The sequence below is a fragment of the Chinchilla lanigera genome, unplaced genomic scaffold, assembly GCF_000276665.1.
Source record: "Chinchilla lanigera isolate Chin_1 unplaced genomic scaffold, ChiLan1.0 scaffold00013, whole genome shotgun sequence".
Lineage (NCBI taxonomy): Eukaryota > Metazoa > Chordata > Mammalia > Rodentia > Chinchillidae > Chinchilla > Chinchilla lanigera.
The window spans coordinates 27,395,407-27,413,648 of record NW_004955414.1 but is presented as its reverse complement, the minus strand read 5'-3'; the positions used below and the strand labels follow the sequence as shown (position 1 = coordinate 27,413,648).

The 18,242-nt window shown below is 34.9% G+C and overlaps 1 protein-coding gene across 4 annotated transcripts in view; it reads right to left on the bottom strand.

Moving 5' to 3' along the window:
- The window catches only part of Usp47 (ubiquitin specific peptidase 47), a 104,880-nt gene that overhangs the window by 48,833 nt on the left and 37,805 nt on the right, over positions 1-18,242 (bottom strand). For 3 of the 4 annotated variants that reach the window (XM_005380290.2, XM_005380292.2, XM_005380291.2), the window contains 6 exons: positions 15,460-15,573; positions 12,890-13,028; positions 9,311-9,407; positions 4,951-5,096; positions 4,164-4,243; positions 1,872-2,021 (listed from right to left, as the gene is read on the bottom strand). In XM_005380290.2, the coding sequence (XP_005380347.1) occupies positions 1,872-2,021; positions 4,164-4,243; positions 4,951-5,096; positions 9,311-9,407; positions 12,890-13,028; positions 15,460-15,573 (726 nt within the window). Of the gene's footprint in view, positions 1-1,871; positions 2,022-4,163; positions 4,244-4,950; positions 5,097-9,310; positions 9,408-12,889; positions 13,029-14,852; positions 14,965-15,459; positions 15,574-18,242 lie in introns of those variants that run through there. The other variant, XM_013511963.1, reaches the window with a different exon arrangement.

Genomic DNA, 18,242 nt, shown 5'->3' with positions numbered 1-18,242 from the left:
ACCACTACGACCCATACAGCATTGGAGGATACTACCTTTGGTGAATTTAATTTAGAAATGTAATACTATTTATTTCTCCAAAAGTATCCTCCAAATCTTTTGATTGCTGTGTCCATTATATATTCAAGACAGTGGAAGCAAATCAGCAGGTAAATAAATGACATAAAGATTTATTTGCTAAATAGTCAAATGTAAGACCTCAATATAACAGTACATATAAAATGAACTCCCTCAACATTTAATATATTAAAAAGTAAACTGAAATGAAAAATTTTTCTTAAAGTATTTTCATAGGTGAGGTAGGAAAAAGTCTCTATCACTTGGAACTATCAAGTATCTCCCTACTATATTTTGTCAGAAAAATGCCAATATTTAAAAATTTGTTCAGAAATTAGTCATTAAGAGGCAAATGTTAAAAATTTTCAGTGATTTTTCAGGATGTCATTTTTACCTCAAAGATGTAAAATAAAGTTTAAAAATTACTAAATAAAATAAAAATGAAAATCATATCTAGTACCCAAATCAAGGCCAGTTTTAATGATACCTAGAATGGCAACTCACAAATGGTACTACTAAGCTTTTAACAAAAATTGTAAATATATTCAGGAAGCAGACTGTGAAAGACTGCAGAGAAAAGGAAACTTGATCTTACATGGTCCAGAAAAGGCCTTTTACTCAAAACTTCCTGCAAGTTATTTCTTGACAGCCATATATGAGCAGGGAAAAAAAAGCCAAAGAAAGCAACTGTCCTGCATGCTACAGGGCAGAGGACTAAACCACACTTATAGTACTATTTTAGAAAATCAGGTATGGAATAGCATTAATAACAGTGACTTGGGGCTGGGGATTTAGCTCAGTGGCAAAAGCGCCTGCCTGGTATGCGCAAGGTCGTGAGTTCGGTTCCCGGTACCAGAGAAAAACCAAAAAAAAAAGAGCCCTTTTTGGGGCTGGGGATTTAGCTCAGTGGCAAAAGCGCCTGCCTGGCAAGCGCAAGGTCGTGAGTTTGGTTCCCGGTACCGGAGAAAAACCAAAAAAAAAAAAAAAAAAACAAAAAAACCAAAAAACAAAACAGTGACTTTTAGTTAAGAGCCACTAACAGTTTGTTAATAATAAGCATAAAAATAACAAACTGATGGATTCTGCTTTTGAAATATATTTTATTTAGATATAATTTTCCTGGATATATAATAGGTTCAAATAAATGTTTCGGAATACTAACTTTACGTATCAACTTAATTCCTTCCATGTTCTCCTTTTTCCTGGGTAAACAAATATAGATAAGAAAATAAAGCAAGAAAAGTATGCCAAGAGGAGGAATAAAAAGACCCTAGATAATACCCAATTATATACTCTTCATATGAATAATTACAATGATTATAGTTTTCATTCTTCAAATTATCTGTGCTTACAGAATGTATTCTTAACCAAATATTTAGAACAGGGATGCATCTTTAAGCTATGAAAACCCTATAATTTTTGTCACAAAAATCAGAGGTTATTTTAATTTTAAAAGTGTATAGAACAAGACAATCTCCCCACCAAAAAAGTACTTTCCAATGCAAAAAATGACTACAAAGACAGCATCTATAAAAGATTGTTTAGACAGTTCAAAAAGCTATAACCTATCAAAAAGAATAAAATAGCAAGCCATGAGGCAGTACATTTGCATTCAGTTTCCCTCTTAATACATGCACTATTAGGACTTGCTGAAGGGTCAAAAATCTTCTAGATCTTGCTAGGTTAAATGCAGGAATGACCAACAACCCAAGAAGGTGTATCTAGGACGATACTTACCATATAAGAGCTTATACCACTGTGCTATTATGTATTCTGTGTAAGGATACACAAGCAGTCAGCTGAAAGGTACACACCACACTAGCAAATGCTTGGCTGGACCCATAAGGTCGGATGACCAATGGAATATCAAGATATGTGTCGATTCTCCAGCCCTCATAACCACATTCCAGACACCTCACGTAGTCTTTCAGCTTGCCTTGGTATAGTTCATTTATAAGATCAGCCTAAAAATAAAAAAAATTTGCATTTAAAAAGTGTTCCTTAAAAATAATTTTTAAGATATGGGAGAATACAACAATTCACGCTTTTTTAGAATGGGTTATGAAAGGGTATTGATTTTTACTGTTAAAGTCTTGAAAAGTGTTAATATGGTTTATCTAAAATTTTATTGAAAAAAATAAAACTTGACAAGTTACTTATTTATTGAAAAATAAAATTAGATTAACATAAATTTATGAGTTAATGTGCAAAAACTATTTCAATATTCCAAATCACTAAAAACCTCAACTATTAAAATATTAAGTTTCAATGAAATCAGTCACAATGTATCTCTTCATTAGGATGAAAACACACCCTAATCTATCACTCTAGGCATGATAAAACTGATATAGTTAAATGGTTGTGTTTTTGTAGCTTTACATATGCATATTACCGTTTTCTCAAAATATACTGATTTATAAAACTGTATCTTCTAGCTTAAGACACAAAACTTTTAACATTCAATAATATACATAGAACAATTTAAAAAAGAAATATTATTCTGTAACTTTTTAAATGTACAGAAATTCAAAAAGTATCTTAAAACATCTCCCTCAAATTATCCTCACCGAAGAATGGACTTCTCACTTAGTCCTCAGTTAGCCAGCTGAGGCTCTTCTTGCTCAAAGTAGGCAGGTAACTCCCTAAGTAAGGCTTCTCCATGTAACTGTCTTGCCTCAAGCTTCCTCTATCAAAACTTGGGAACGCAGTAGGAATGCCCAAGCTGATCTTAAAGGAAGTGCTGACCCATGGATAAGGTTGTAATGAGGAAGAAGGATAACTTCACACCTTTGAAGAAGAAACAGCCCCAAATACTATCTATATAAAGTTACTAAAATAAAGCCTCACAGGACTAAGTAGTGAAATTAAATCTCTAAATAAACCTAAGTTTTTCATTATTTCTTAAGTGGATAGGACAGAGGGAAAGTGTACTACAGCTTACTTCTCAAATTTGTTTCTCTTAAAATGTCTAGGATCCTTAAGTCCTCACACTGGATTGACCATTGTTATCTACTTTAATACTATTTATTTAATAAAAGCTTCTTTATTCATTGCCTCAAACATGACTGTCTTCTGCATACAGGTGAGTACGCCAAAATGGTCAAACCAGTAATTTTTAAATATCTGATATCAAAACACCATAAGAAAACAATTTCCATCACAAGCCAGCACATATAATAGTAACTAAAGTTTCAAAACCAAGACTTACCTATACTTATGTGATGCTTTCTTATACTTTTCTATTTAATTCCATTTTTTAAAGTACTAGTATAGATTCCCCAAACTGATTTCATAACCCTTGGAAGAATCACAACCTACTGTTTGAACAACTCTGGTCCAAGCCATCACAACAGTTCCAATCAGCTCTCAGACCCTCCAAACTACCTTATAGAGTAGGAGTCCTACTCTATAGAGTCCTCCCCTTTCATCCCTGTGACACTCGATTACACACTGAGCTTGAACTAGCTCAGCCTCAGTCCTCATCCCAATTATACATCAAACAATACACAATATTATAACACTATATAATTATAGTATAAATATAGCAATTATAATTAACAATTATATATTAGTATTATAATTAGAGTATACATTATATAATAATATACATTATTAGATTACTCCTAATCTGCTCCTATTTCCATTGTGTAACAATAGGGTCAGACTACTAAGAATTCTAAATATCAAAAGAGTATGTTTATATTTCAATAGTCAAAATGAAGGTAATGCTTGATGAATGTATTTTTAAGTGTGTTACGGAGTATCAGACATAATTTACTTCATAAATATCTGGAAATATTGTTCAAAAATCATCCCTCCAAAATCATATATATGTTATATAAGTTTAAGAGTCAAAAAGTACCTTCTTGATCAGATAGCCCAACTTCCTTAGTTTAAAGACAGGAACTGAGGCCTGGGCTGGTTTAATAAAGATGTTTATGACTCAGTTAATAGTCGAATGTGAACCTAGTAATTTTAATTCCCCACTCAATGCTTTAACTACTAGACTAATATACAAATTTTAAAACATGCCAATAGAATAAAAGACATTTTAGTGTAATAATTTATCAGAAAAAAGTCCCCTGAACTTGAAAAACAGGAATTACCTGCTCTGTTTGCTTCCATTTCTGTTCCAGAGCATCAAACATGACTCGGCATAGTTCCTGCACATCATGCTGTTGCCAAGCTATTTTAAGACAAAATTTAATTAAAAATAGCAACACACAGCATCATGAAACAGTAATTAGTTGTTCAGAAACAAACAAGCAGACACAGAAAAGCCTCCTTTAAATAACGCTAAATTCTACGTAACACAAAAATATACATTATAGTCAGGAAAAGACAATCACAAGGAAAAGAATTGAAAGCTCTGTGTTTTGTTTTATTTTTTTTTTTGTCTTTTTGAGACAAGGTCTTGCTATGCAGTTCAGGCTGGTTTTGAGCTCACTTTGTAGCCCAGGATGGCCTTGAACTCACAAGGATCCTCCTGCCTCAGCCTCCCAAGTGCTAGGATTACAGGTGTGCGCCTCCACACCCAGCATGCTTCCTCTTCACTGTTTTATAAATACTACAAGCTTCCTGATGCAACAGTATTTGTCAATTTTCATCAAAGAGTCAAAAATGTGTTGGAAAAAAAATTTAAGACAAAATTTTTAAATTTTTAGTTTAAGTTCAAACAAATAGGATATAATGAAACATTTTAATTGGTTAAATATTTACCCCTCAGACCTTAAATAGTGAAAAACAAGTTACTTTAAAATCATAGCAAAAAGCAAGGAGAAGGCTTAAGGTAAAGGTAATTAAGCTGTCAACATGTGTAATGTGTTTAACATTACTGTCTTTCAGAATTCCTTTAAATGTGAGAAATACTTATCATTAGAAGAGAATTAGTACCCTCACTACTATCCCATCCAAAGCTCCTTGTAACATCTGTGGTTTCGATTGCTCTCTTTTTGCTGGTTTGCAACAAAACAAAAAGCCTTTGAAGTTGGTATGGAATACTTGTCACTGGATCTTCTTCAGATTCTTCAAATTCCCACCTTTTAAAATGAAATATTTGATAATTATTTAAAAAATAATTTCATTCTTTAAAGCATAACATCAAAAATCATCATAATGTAAGATCTTATTCTGGGAGATACACAGAGTTTGGATACTAACTGAAACTAATATCTAAGGAAACAGGCTTACTTTATAAGCTCAGAAGAATCTTAGACTTTACCTAGAAGTGTAAAAGTGCAACTATTCTCAAGAATGAAAGGCAAAGATCACTTAAAAGTAACTAAAAGCTGAAAAACTCTTGTCCTAATTATTAATTCACAAAGGTATAGAATAACATTAAACAATACCAAGGCATTCACCCATCAAAACCCAAATTCTGGAAAAAATATAAAACAAAAAAATCAGTTTCCAACATACAAATTTTCAAAAATTACAGGGAAGATGGGCAGGGATTAAGAGTAGATTAAATAGATCAAGACTCTTATCAATGAATTGTAACATATAAATTGTGTTTGAATCTTGATTTGAACAAATAGTTTAAAAAACAACTATGAGGCAATTAGAGAAATCATTTTTTTTTAATTAGAGACATGGTAACACTACCCCATGATATAATTTACAGGTGAAATTAAAGGGATATGTCTTCTAAGTAATCAGGGTGAAAGGTTATAGATTAAGAAGACTGACCACAATCTGATGATGTTCAAAGATGTGTAATGATTAAAGAGGAATTAATTATTCAATTTCTCTATTTTTGAACGTTTAAAATTTTCCATAATGAATAGTTCTTAAGAGAGAATACTGTGGAAGTAATGAAATAACTGAAAATTATAGTCGTCTAGCCCAAAGTGCAGCGACTGTCTCAGCAATAGGTGCATTCCCAATGGAAGAACTTAAAGAATTTATCTCATGGTAGAAATAAAGACTGGGAGACTGACGTTGAACATTGGTTAATGTACCCATAAAAGCTTTTAAGATGATTCTGTATTCAATAAAATAAAACACTGAAAACAACACACTAAGAATGATATTAATGGTATTCTGTATCTTAAGTTAGCAATATGATTAATACTTTCCACTTCCTTACTTTTCACTTTCAAAAAAGTGTTGAACATTACTTTTTCTCTGCTCTACTTTACAAACTTTTTTAGTTCTTTGAGCCTTCCATGAAAGTGCTCAATATTTCTCCATAGACTGAAAGTCACAGCTCTGTGATCCTGCCCACTTTTTACACACTGGAGTGCCCTTGCATCTCAAATGTCAATTGAATACATTTTGTTTTTTTTCTCAAGGCTTCCTGCAAACACTTTTACACCTAATGTCACACCTTCTCTGCCTTAACCTTCCCCTTTTCTACATGCAGTCCCCTGCTCTCTTCTATTCCAGATGTCCTCAATTGAAGGTATTTAAAATTGACATTACAGAGTAAAATTCTCTCACTACCTCTGAGAGAATAATGATGTTAAAACAGAAAAGGCTCACTTTTCTTGCAAGGGAAATTCACGAGTGGAGAATTACTGTTTTGCCTGTTCTTTATTCTTGGTAGGAATTCCTTAAACCTTTTAAAATCTTGCCAGTACTTGGTATTAATTCACTTGGGTATCATATTTGATTCTTCCTTCTCCTTTAACTAAAAAAAGGGAGTTGTATCAGTTTTGACTAATTATTATATAACCACTGCTGCCATCATCATTTTGACACTCATGCATCCATGTCTGGTGCAATGACAGATTCCTTCAGGGCATCCTATCTTTCAAATCAATCTTGCACATTGAAAAATGTAAACTTTGCTAAAACAATGTATTTACCTCATTACTTATAAGCCTCCTAGGCAAAGTGGATCTCTGCTGGCCCATATACAAGCAAACAAACAAGCAAATCCCATTCTTTCCTGCTACAGCTACCGCACATGGTACAGCAAGGTTACTCGTCAGTGAAGTACATTAAGAAACATCACAAGTGCTCCCAGGCTGTTTTGCCACCTACTATAAACTTCACTCTGTCCTCTCAGTCTCCAGAGCATGTGGCCTTCCGTGTGGGCCAATGTCTGACCCCAACTTCTCACTCCCTGAGCTCCCTCACAAAGGATTTCTTTGGCTCCTCACAGGCCTCTGCACTTGCGGCTCTCATGCCTTGTATGCTCTTCCCAGGACCTTCAGTATTCCCATCCTGACTACCTACCTAAAGTTACTCCTCTTCACAGTTACTTCGTCCACATTACTCTGCTTTATCTTCTTCTTGGGTACATATTATGGTTTATATCTAAATGCCCCCAAAGAGTCTCCTACACTTATAGGCAGTGCTCTGATGGTGACTGAATTATAGCAGCATCAGAGTTCACTTGCTATCAGGAGGTAGAACCTGGTCACAAGAACAGGTCACTATGGGCAGGACCCAGAAGGTTATATCTCCCTTCTTCGCTCCTTCCTGGATTCTTTGCTTAATGTCCACCATCACACCATGAGAAACTCTCCTCTGCCATGCCCTCATGCCATGCCATCCTGCCTTGGAGCCGGCTGGCCATGCAAGGACTAAGACCACTGAACCATGAGCCAAAATAAACCTTTCCTCCTTTAAATGTTGGGCAAGTATTTTGGCCCAGCAAAGAAAAAGTCACTACTGTATAAAATAAACTTATTTGTATAGATTTATCTAAGGAAACATTGAATAAGGGACTTTATCTTATTCATCACTGTAAACTCTGCCAAACAGAAAACATACTCCAAATGCCCAATACCTGTACGGTGAATGATTAACCCTGGTATGCTCTTAATTTTTTCCACAGTGCTATAAATTCATAGACTACTTTCAGGTATTAGAATTCTTAGTCAAGCAACCTCCTGGAATTCTCTTCCTATGCAATATTTGCCAGAGCAGACACATCACCCTGGACTATCTATTAACCTCACTTCCCAGTACTCTAACAAAACTGGTTATGCTAATACGCAGGCCCCTGTGCCACACGGTAGTATTGGTATCATTTACAGTATAGGAACAACAGGGTAATGGATTCTGACACCTACCGGGTGTCACTTCTAAAAGTATGGCCTTGGACAAAGTACTTAACCTTCTTGTGCTTTCAGTTACTTCCTTTGTAAAATGGGAATAATAACAGCATGTAATTCATGTAGTCACTGTGAGAATTAAGTGAAGTTTATGAAGTCCTAGGAAGAGACATGATACATTTAGGGAGCACTTATATTACTCACTCTGGCTTTTGAAAGTCTTTCTGTCTGAGCCACTTTTCCCAGTTTCATCAGTTTCCCTACTCTCTACATTTCCATAGCATTTAACTGTCTTTAAATGTTTATTTAAACTATTTCACACACACACACACTCCCAAGAAAATGTACACACTTCAGAAAAAGAAAAATAGTACAATGTTATTTCAACAGATGGTATTAACCTTATATGGGGGACCCTAGAAGATGTCATATATCACAGAAAACTCACTGCACTGCAGGCCCTCAGAGAAGAAACTGAAAATGCATGTGACCAATGACCAAGGTTACCAAAGCAGCACTTCATTGTACTAATAAATGTCTGGAAGCTAATGGCCACCACTCGGAGCACCTCTTGTAATTATGGAGGCCAAAGGTAACTTGCATTAATCTCATGATGTCTCAATAAATTTACTATTAAAATATTTATACAGACTTTTCTTCTCCTGATGTGTGTATACATTTTCTTGGCAGACTGTGTATACATACTGCTATTGTGACGAGATCTGAATATTACTCAACATTAAAGATGTTATTTCTAAACACTCTATCTACCAAGTGTTTAGCATATAAATACTACTGGGCAGCAGATATTTACTGAATAAAATATCAACTTTTATAAGTAAAGTCAAATCACAAGCTTGCAGGTGAAAATAATATACATATGATGTTGAACAATACAACCAACAATATTAACTTTCAAAAATAGTTCAAATTTTTTACATAATTTAGAAAGTGTTACTTAATACAAAAAGGAAGTATCAGCTTACTCCTACTTCAAAGTATTTAAAATTTATATATATATGTATTAAAATATGTAAAGCAAAGGTATACTAAATGAATTATAGTAGGATAGGAATAAAAATGAATTGCTGATTTTAGAGTTTATTTAAACAGAGACTTCCTAACATTTAAAGTATCTAATGTAAATAGTCTTTTAGAAACACATATATACATAAACAAAATATATATTAATTAAAAACAAGATCTGCAAGCTAAATCAATGTTATAAAATTTTCAAAAATACTCACTTATATAATGCATTCCTAAATTCAGGAGTCATAAAAAGTGTTTGCAGAAGGCTATTCAAATAGCAAGTCATTGCCTGGTTTACTAGTCCCACATATCCTTTAAAGAGAAAATGCAAATATACATAAATTAGCATATGGATATAAAAAAGAAAACTACATGAATTTAATACATAATTGAGATTCAGAGGTTAAGTTTACTCTTGGGAATTTCCTTTCCCTTCAATAGCACCTAAGGAAGATCTCTTCTCCAATATGTATACCATATGAACCTTTTTTTTTTTTCCAGAAACAGTCACAATATCTTGTTATAGACATGTCCAGAGATATATATGGCTATTATATGGCATTTAATGAAATTTTAAAAGTAATGTGTTTAATATAGTATGTTTTATTAGCACAGAAATAAACTTCCAGAAATTTAACAGTTGTAGATTTAAACAGAAAAGTATAAACACACTCACTTTAAGTAACATATATCCCCAACACAGGAAGACTGAATATAACCAATCATCCTTGTCATCAGCCCTATACAGCAATTTCTAACAAGAATTAGTAACAGGAGATGTGATCCAAGTGTACACTGAACATGTAAATGAAAAAAAATTATTATAGTAAAAGACATATTGCCATTAATCCCTCTCAAAAATTCTTCCCCCTCATTTCGAACACACTTATCCCATCATTACTGCTACCTTCTGAAGCAGTTCTGAAGGTCACAATTTCATGAGTGTTTTTACAAGGTGTGATCAAAAATATGCTGCCAGGGCCATCCAGTGGAAAGCCAGATTCACAAAAATATTACAGTATGTCCTCATCCACCTATTCATCAGATCTGGCGCCTCAAGACTTTTGGTTCTTCCCCAAAGTCAAAATGACCATGAAAGGTAAATGTTTTCAATTGACTCAGGACATTAAAGCCAGGACAGCATAAAAGACACTACTAAAAATGACTTCTAGAATAGTTTCAGAAAGCAGCAACAACAATGAAATAAGTGTTTGAAGCCAGAAAGAGCATTCTGAGGGAGATTAATTGCAATGTGTTTGTTGTTGTTTTGTTCTTTTGAGGCACAGCCTTGGTATGCAGTGCAGGCAGGCCTTGAACTTGCTTATGTAGCACAGGCTGGACTCCGCGCACGGTGATCCTTCTGCCTCAGCCACCCAAGTGCTGGGATTATAGGTGTGCACCACCAGGTCCGGCCTAGCAGTAATGTATTTTTAACTGCAAATTTTTTAAAAAATTTAAAAATTTATTTTACTTTTAGATCACACCTCATATGAGATAAATTTATTACATGAAAATTAACAAAAGCTGAGGCCAAGAAATGAAAAGCAACTTCAAATATGAAATTCTACAGGTTAGGTGCTATGCAAAGAGTGATACAGACTCACACTATCTGCACCAATATGATTCCAAGAGAGACCAAGTAACTATCTCATTTTATTCTAAGGCTCAACCTTCAGTGTTTTTTTATGACTTTCATCTTTAAGAACATGTGTACATGTGTTTATGTATTTTACTCTATACTATCACATAATCAAAAACTGCTTCAATTCCTGACCACCCTCACCTCAATTTCTCATACATCCGCTCCTTAATCCATTTAGATTAGACCTTTATCTCACAGTTCTGTAACTACCTACTTATTTCTTCCTCTACCAGACTGTAAGAACAAGGGTCAAATATAATTTCTTTCTTGCTCTACTACTGCCTAGAACAGCAGCAGATGTACATGACGGACTTGTGTATGATTTACGAGTAATGTAAATCTGTATGAAATCCAGTCTAATTATTAATAGTGAAAAGCATCATTCTATTCTTAGTTCATATAAACAGACTCTTCCCCACCAACAACAATAGTGAGGCAAGCTGAGCCTGCCTGGGATTTCCCTTTCCCATCTTCTTCCATTGCCTCAATAGTCAGAGACTACTGATCTATTTGGAACCTTAACAGGTAAATGAATACTGCTACTGCCCTTTGTGTTACTAAAGACCAATCCTGCATCACTTATTTGTGACTCTGTTTCTCTTCTGCGGTCTTCAGGAGTGAAAGGATGAAGGGAAAAGTTAGAGGTGGAAGTAACAGCAATTATTTTTTTCATCACTCTTTATTTTGCCATTAGCAATAGAAATCATACAGAAATCTATGATCCTTTGTACTTGACTTAGTACGATATTTAAGCAGAATGAAGTATCTCATATAAAAGGGACTACTTTTTTTCAAAGTATGAAGATTTTAGTGAGACCAATAAAAGTACTAGTGAATTCATAGAAATGGTCTGTCATTATGTATCATCTAAAACAAACTTCAAGGGACAGCTATGCTCAAGTGGGTTCCATATCTGAAATAGTTGTGAATCACTGTTTTTAGTAAAAGCCTGTAAAAAAGAAGTAAATTTGTGAGACATATGCCTTCCCATAGAAGCCACATGTAGAAAGAAATCCTTTATGTACCAACAACTAAGGAAGGAGAATTCAAACAGGCCAACTCTTGGAACAGATACAAGTAAAACAAAGGTCAGAGAAACTAGCCAAAGACAAGTGTCATAAATTTAGTTTCTAATTACTTAGGAACCACACCAGCCTTCAATCCTCTATTCACCCCTCAAAATTCATCTTCCCACCAATCAGCTGTCAACAGCACTGACTCCCAGAGGGAGGTGGGAGACAAGATGTGAAACAATTTAAGTCTTAAACCCTTTGCACTTCTGAGAAACGTTCTTATAGCACTGAGCTAAACTCATGAGAGCATTTTCCAGTAAAAACATTTCACAGATGGTGCCAAGACTTATAGCATTTTCTTAAGAAAATGCAAATTCAATAGTGCCTAACAAAATAATTTTTGAAGTACAATCCCTTTACATCCTCTTTTATGCTCTGTGGTATGAAACAAAAGGTTCTATTGATATAAATTATCCTAAATACTAATATGGCCAGTTTCTATTGATATTACAAGTCTGCAATATGATTAGCCATGAGGAAATTATTCCAAGGTCTAATTACAAAAGATAGTAAATGGAAGATTATAGATCATATTAAAACAAAACCCACAATGTAACTTATAGAATTAGCCATGCAAAGGCTTCTCTGAATCCATTTCTATTTTTTTAACATAAAAAATACAAAAACTTGAAAATGACATAATTCACTTCAACCATAATAGATACAACAAACCCAATACATGGTCTATCTACTTCAAAATGGAAATAGGTTCTTCATAGTTTGCTGTAAAAAATAAAGTAACAAAGACTTTCTAAAGTTGACTTAAAAAATTTAAGATGAGAAATAAAATAGGAAACCATCAAAAAGCCTTCCTTCAAAATATCCAGTATCTTTAAGGTTAATACTAAATAGAGTCAGTAACAAAATACTAAGAACAACAATGGGTCAAAGGAAAAGGAAACCACACTCTTGTTCTAACTTAGCTGTTGCTAGCTAGTAGTCTCGCTCCAGCCTCAGTTTTCTTAACCATAAAATGAGAGAACTAGACTGGTAATTGCTAAGATTACTCTTGACCAAGCAGAGTACTCATCCCATCATGCCTCATGATTTTATGAAAACACAACACCAACAAATCTTACCAGTTTCTGACTTATTCAAAATAGATGAGTAGGAGTAACTTTGGCTGACATAATCACTGGTGGAGCCCAGAGAACCTTCTCTTGGAAGTGGACCAACAAACCTGTCATGAACAGTGTCATCTACATTACTGGAATCCTCCTGAAATGTACAATAACCAATATTTACTGAATAGGAAACATACTGAAACAATGAAAAAAGACATACTAATTGTTGAGGCAATGAAAAAACAATGTGGAATTACTACTGTTACCAAGGCATTCAAAGGAATATACATCCCCATAATTTCCTGTAGAAAGGTTTGAATAATGTTTTATATAAAATGCTTTGGAAGGGTCCTGATGGTAACCTTCCAAAGTGCTTACTTTTTCAATTTAAGTTCTCTTTCAAATGTTCTGTTTACACAGGAAAAGGAGTTTTTTTTTGTTTTGTTTTTTGTTTTTTGTCCTAATAAATCAAAGCACCACTATGGGTTCCTTGATATCTAACACTCATTTTTACATCCTCAGGGCAGACCTGGCAGGTAGAGAATAGTTAATAGCTGCTGGATGAGTTAAGAGTTACACATAGTATCTAACAAGAAACTTCACATCTACGTGGAAGATATTGAAAAGATCAAGGGACATAAAAACAGCACAAACAATTAAGACAAAGCTGAAGAATAATTACTATGCATTTTAAAACATAAATCCCTGTGACATAGGCATAGAGGGACTACGAAGCTGGAGTTCACCACTTTGTTATCACTGGCTGTCTCGACCATCAGTGCGGTGTCGCCTCCTGTAAGGTGACAAGGGGGCAAGAGAACTAGTAGGCTCTCCATTAGTGCCAGGGACAGTAGGCCAGACAACCTTGGGATGTTGAATTCCGTATCCCCAGGAGCTGGGGTAGCCAGCAGATCAGCATCAAGGGCAAGTGTGGACAGGAGGCATGGCAAGCATCACAGTGCTGCCGCCCATGGCAATGTCAGTGCCAGCTGTGGGCCTCATCATCAGCCTGGCGCTGGGCACCCAGAGGTAAGGAAGGCCGTTCTGCATAGTGGGCTTCTCCAGGACTGTCCATGTCTCCAGCATGCCTCCTTAGAGGCCTTGGTCACCATCTCTGGTTCCTTCAATGCCTTCACTGCTCCCTCCCTGCCCTCTTTCCTGGAGTCCTTCCTCCCTCTGTCCCTGGCCTTGCTGGCCAGTGTCGTACCTTCTAATGTCCCATTAGTCCCCTCACCCACTTCTGTCAATGTCTACCTTCCTCACCACTCTGCCCCTGCACATAACAATGCACCCCTCCCTGTGACCTGGGTCCTTCCAATAAAGGTTGTCGTGTGAAAAAAAAAAAACATCAAAAATATAAACCCCCCAATTATGAATCTAGAGTTTGCCAAATCCATAGTGAATTTATATTGAGTATCACTGACACTAGGCAAAATCTTATGACGAGATTAAGGAAGTTAGAAAGCATATTCTGGTATTGCTTTGGTACAAATGGTGCTTAGTTACTATCCATTGTCCAAAAAATGCATTTGTATTCACAATAGACTTCTAAATTAAAAGTATCAAATTGAACAGTTTTCTCTGAGCAAACTTCATAAACTCTCTGAACCTTAGTTTCCTCAGTCTGTAAAACAGCAAGGTGAATCAGACCAAATTTTCTTAATGTTTTAAAATGTACAACCTGTAATGTATTCTAATGCCATATATTTGTAACCATCAGACAAGTTTACTTCCCATAGTTCTACATGTTTTCTTTTGTGGTACTGGGGATCAAACCCTATGAGTGCTGAGCTACATCCCCTTCCCTTTTTAACTTCATTTTAAGACAGGATCTCACTAAGTTGCTCAGACTGGCCTAAAACTTAAGATCTTCTTGCCTCAGTCTCCCAAGTACCTTGGATTACACACCTGGCCACAGTTTTAAATTTAAGAACAAAAAGTATTTTGAAGAATAGTTTTATAACTTATAGATGCTAACCTTTTCAAAAGTCTTAACTCTCTGGGAAAATGTCCCTCAAATTTGGAGTTGATATTCTCTTAGGCTACTAGACTTGAAAGCCTATTAAAATAAATGTGAACTGCAGTCAGCACTGGAAGGACAAAAAGAAAGCATTTAACTTACACACTAGTTATTCCGAAAAGCGGGTGGTAGAGGTAGGTGGGGTGGGACAGTAGAAGTGGAAATGGTCTTCCACAAAATACCAAAAAAACTGACAAAAATAACAATTTGCATCAACCAAGTACATACTTAACCAAAGGAAAGGCTATTAAAACACAGGAGTCTCTGATGTTTTAACCTTACTTAGACCTACTGCCACCACTGGTACAGCAGTAGCCTAGGAGACAGCAGCCCATATTAACTCCAGTGTGGCAACAGACTGTACACATAGATAATGGTGCTATGGATGGCCACTATATTCATGTTATCACATACACTTTAGCAAACTAACATACAATGAAAAAATAATAATTTATTACACAAATTATAAAACATCTCTCTCCTCCTTCCTTTGGAAAATTGTATTCCCAAATAGTAGGTAAAAGTACACAAAAAATTTTAATATAAGGCTCTCTAACTGGCTCACCAGCAGTATTTGTGGCTGTTCACCATCTTTATCTGTCAAATGCAGAAAGTTCTTCTTTCCTGGCTCAAAATTAGCATCAAGAAGTGTCTTGTCACTGGTATGATCCAGTGGAGCCTATGAACATAGAATATAGTGTTTCAGATTATGAGAAACGTTAATTGTAATAACAAAAAATATCTAATTGGGCACATATCTACATTTAAATAGTTTTTTTTTTTTTCAGTAATGATTCTGGCAAATTTCTGTTCATCTAGGTTAGAATGAACTCCTCTACGCATGAACTGAGATGGCTAAACTCACTCACCAGTGCACCTACACTGACAGAGGCTCACGTTCTCCAACATCCACAAAACCAAAGAGAGAGACAGCAGGGGTTAGGAGACAGCATTAAGTACTATACAAAAAAGAATCTACAAACACTGTATTTACTGATTTCCTAAAATGTATGCAAGATAATATTTAATAATGTTCATGAAAATTACATACAAATAATTTTATAGAACTTAAAATTATAAAATGTTTTGATACATGAATATAGTAAGAATTCCAGATAACCAATACACTTATCCACCAAATCAAAATAACTACATAACTAAAATGTAACTAATGCAATATAGCCTTCAGAAAAAGCCCTTAAGGAGAAGCCTGTCCTAGAAAATGATACCAATTTCAAGTCTACTACCAGGATTTGAAGGATCCCAGGGGGGATGGAAGTGATCATTCCTTGGAAAATTAAATGTCTAACACTCAATAGTCTCCACTAATTCCTTTATGTGACTGTTACTCTGACATGTACCCTCCCACTGGTGCATGAGAAATGGAATTCTGCACCCTAATGACTACTTATCCACACTCCCAACCGTTAAGAAAAATAAGGGACTAAGTATGAGCATCTTCTTGCTGTTTTAAAAAACATTTTGTTACATTAAGCACAGAGATAATGTCTCCGTAAAAAAACTCATTTTATGGAAATACTTTTGTTGGGAAATTATCATTGTATAAAAATACAAGTATGAGGGACCCAAAAAACTCAACTTTAAATTTGGGCAAGGTATTTCACTTTCCTGTGACTCAGTTTCCTCACTTATGAGACCACAACAGCAACTACCTCAGAAGGCAGTTATTAAGACTAAGTATTATCTGTATAGAGTCAAGAAGAATACAAAGAGTAATCAACATATATGATAAATGTTTAAATTTAAAAATTTATTGTAGTAAGAGACACACTGCCATTAATCTCCCTAGCAGGAGGACTTCCAGAACTGCTTCAGAAAGTGACTTGAACAATGGGTTAGGCGTGTTTGAAGCAAGGAGCCTTCTGAGAGGGACTAATGGCAATGTGTCATTTACTATAACAATATTTTTAAAATTCAAATAGTCACTGTGTTTTTCAGTTATACCTTGTACTAAGAATATAATAAGTACAAAATTAAGTGTTGAGTAAATAAACTTTTAGATCTATTGTACTTTTTACTAAGACTACCATAAGTGCAAATAAGTGTTGAGTAAATCACACTTTTAAATCTATCTATTAACTTTACCTCATATTCTGAAATTCATGCAAAAAATAGGACACAGAAAACCTAGCACTCATGTTACCTATTCTAGTTCAGAAACCTCTGAATCTTAAGGAAAGAAGTTATTGCTGAGCTTTTTAAATCCTTCAGCAAGACATTAAAGATCAGATGACAGAGCTGGAATACAGACGTTTTACTTCAATAAACATATCTGTGAGTTTGACGTGACTGGCAGCTAAATGGGTTTGGCTTTCAGAGGAGTGCTAGAGTGGTAATCAAGTAAAAACAAGCATATGTATAGCAATATATGGAAGGCAAATAAGAATGCAGCAACGAAGCCATAGCAAAAAAAGAGAAATGCGTAATCCCAACATAGAACTACTTGAAGTTATTATAAAGGAGTGTTTATGAAGATTATCTATGGAGGACATGAAATTAATATTATGAGATTTCTGCCATCAAAATAGTCTACCAAATCAGAACACACAAATGAATAACAACCATAATAAAAGGAGACTGTGTTAAGTCTCAGGCCAAACAAGAAGTGCACTGAACTTCAAAGAAGAAACTGCTTTTAAAGAGGCACGGGGAAACATTAAGCAAGGCTTCTTAAAGGTAAAAGATGAACAGGATGTGTGAAGACACACCGCAATTTGCAACTATCCTTTAAACTGGAAAAGAAGAGGCAACACCAAAAATTTCATGGTGGTGTGCTAGGAAACATTCAAATTTTAAGATTATTATTTATCTTTCCATATCTTGCTAGAATACCAAATACTGGTCAATATTGAGAGAAAACAACTACTTTAAAACATTAGTTCTGTAGTTTTTAAAAATCCACATACTGTATATATTATGGAATAGAAAACAAAATATGATTTTAAAGGCAAGTCAGGGAACACGAAGCATCTTTGATTCTCTTGTGGAGACAACTTAATTATGCTCTCCATATATGAAGGAGAGATGTGTACCGTTTTGTCTGCCATGAGAGGTATTTTCTTGGAAAACTTAAAGTAGCAATAGCACAGCACAGAAAGGGGCACTATAAACAAAAATATGAAGATGGAAAAATGGGACACTGGTGTTAATTAGTTCAATATCCAGTAGTTAAGATTACAAAGATGTAAAGGACCAATCACAGTTTGTTGTAAATATTAAACAAGGAATGTGATTTTTTAGCAGTACGTAGTGAGCAATGATTGAAGGTTTCTGAACTAGACTAGGTAACTTCAGTGCTAGGATTTAAGGTGATTGAAGAACATAGGG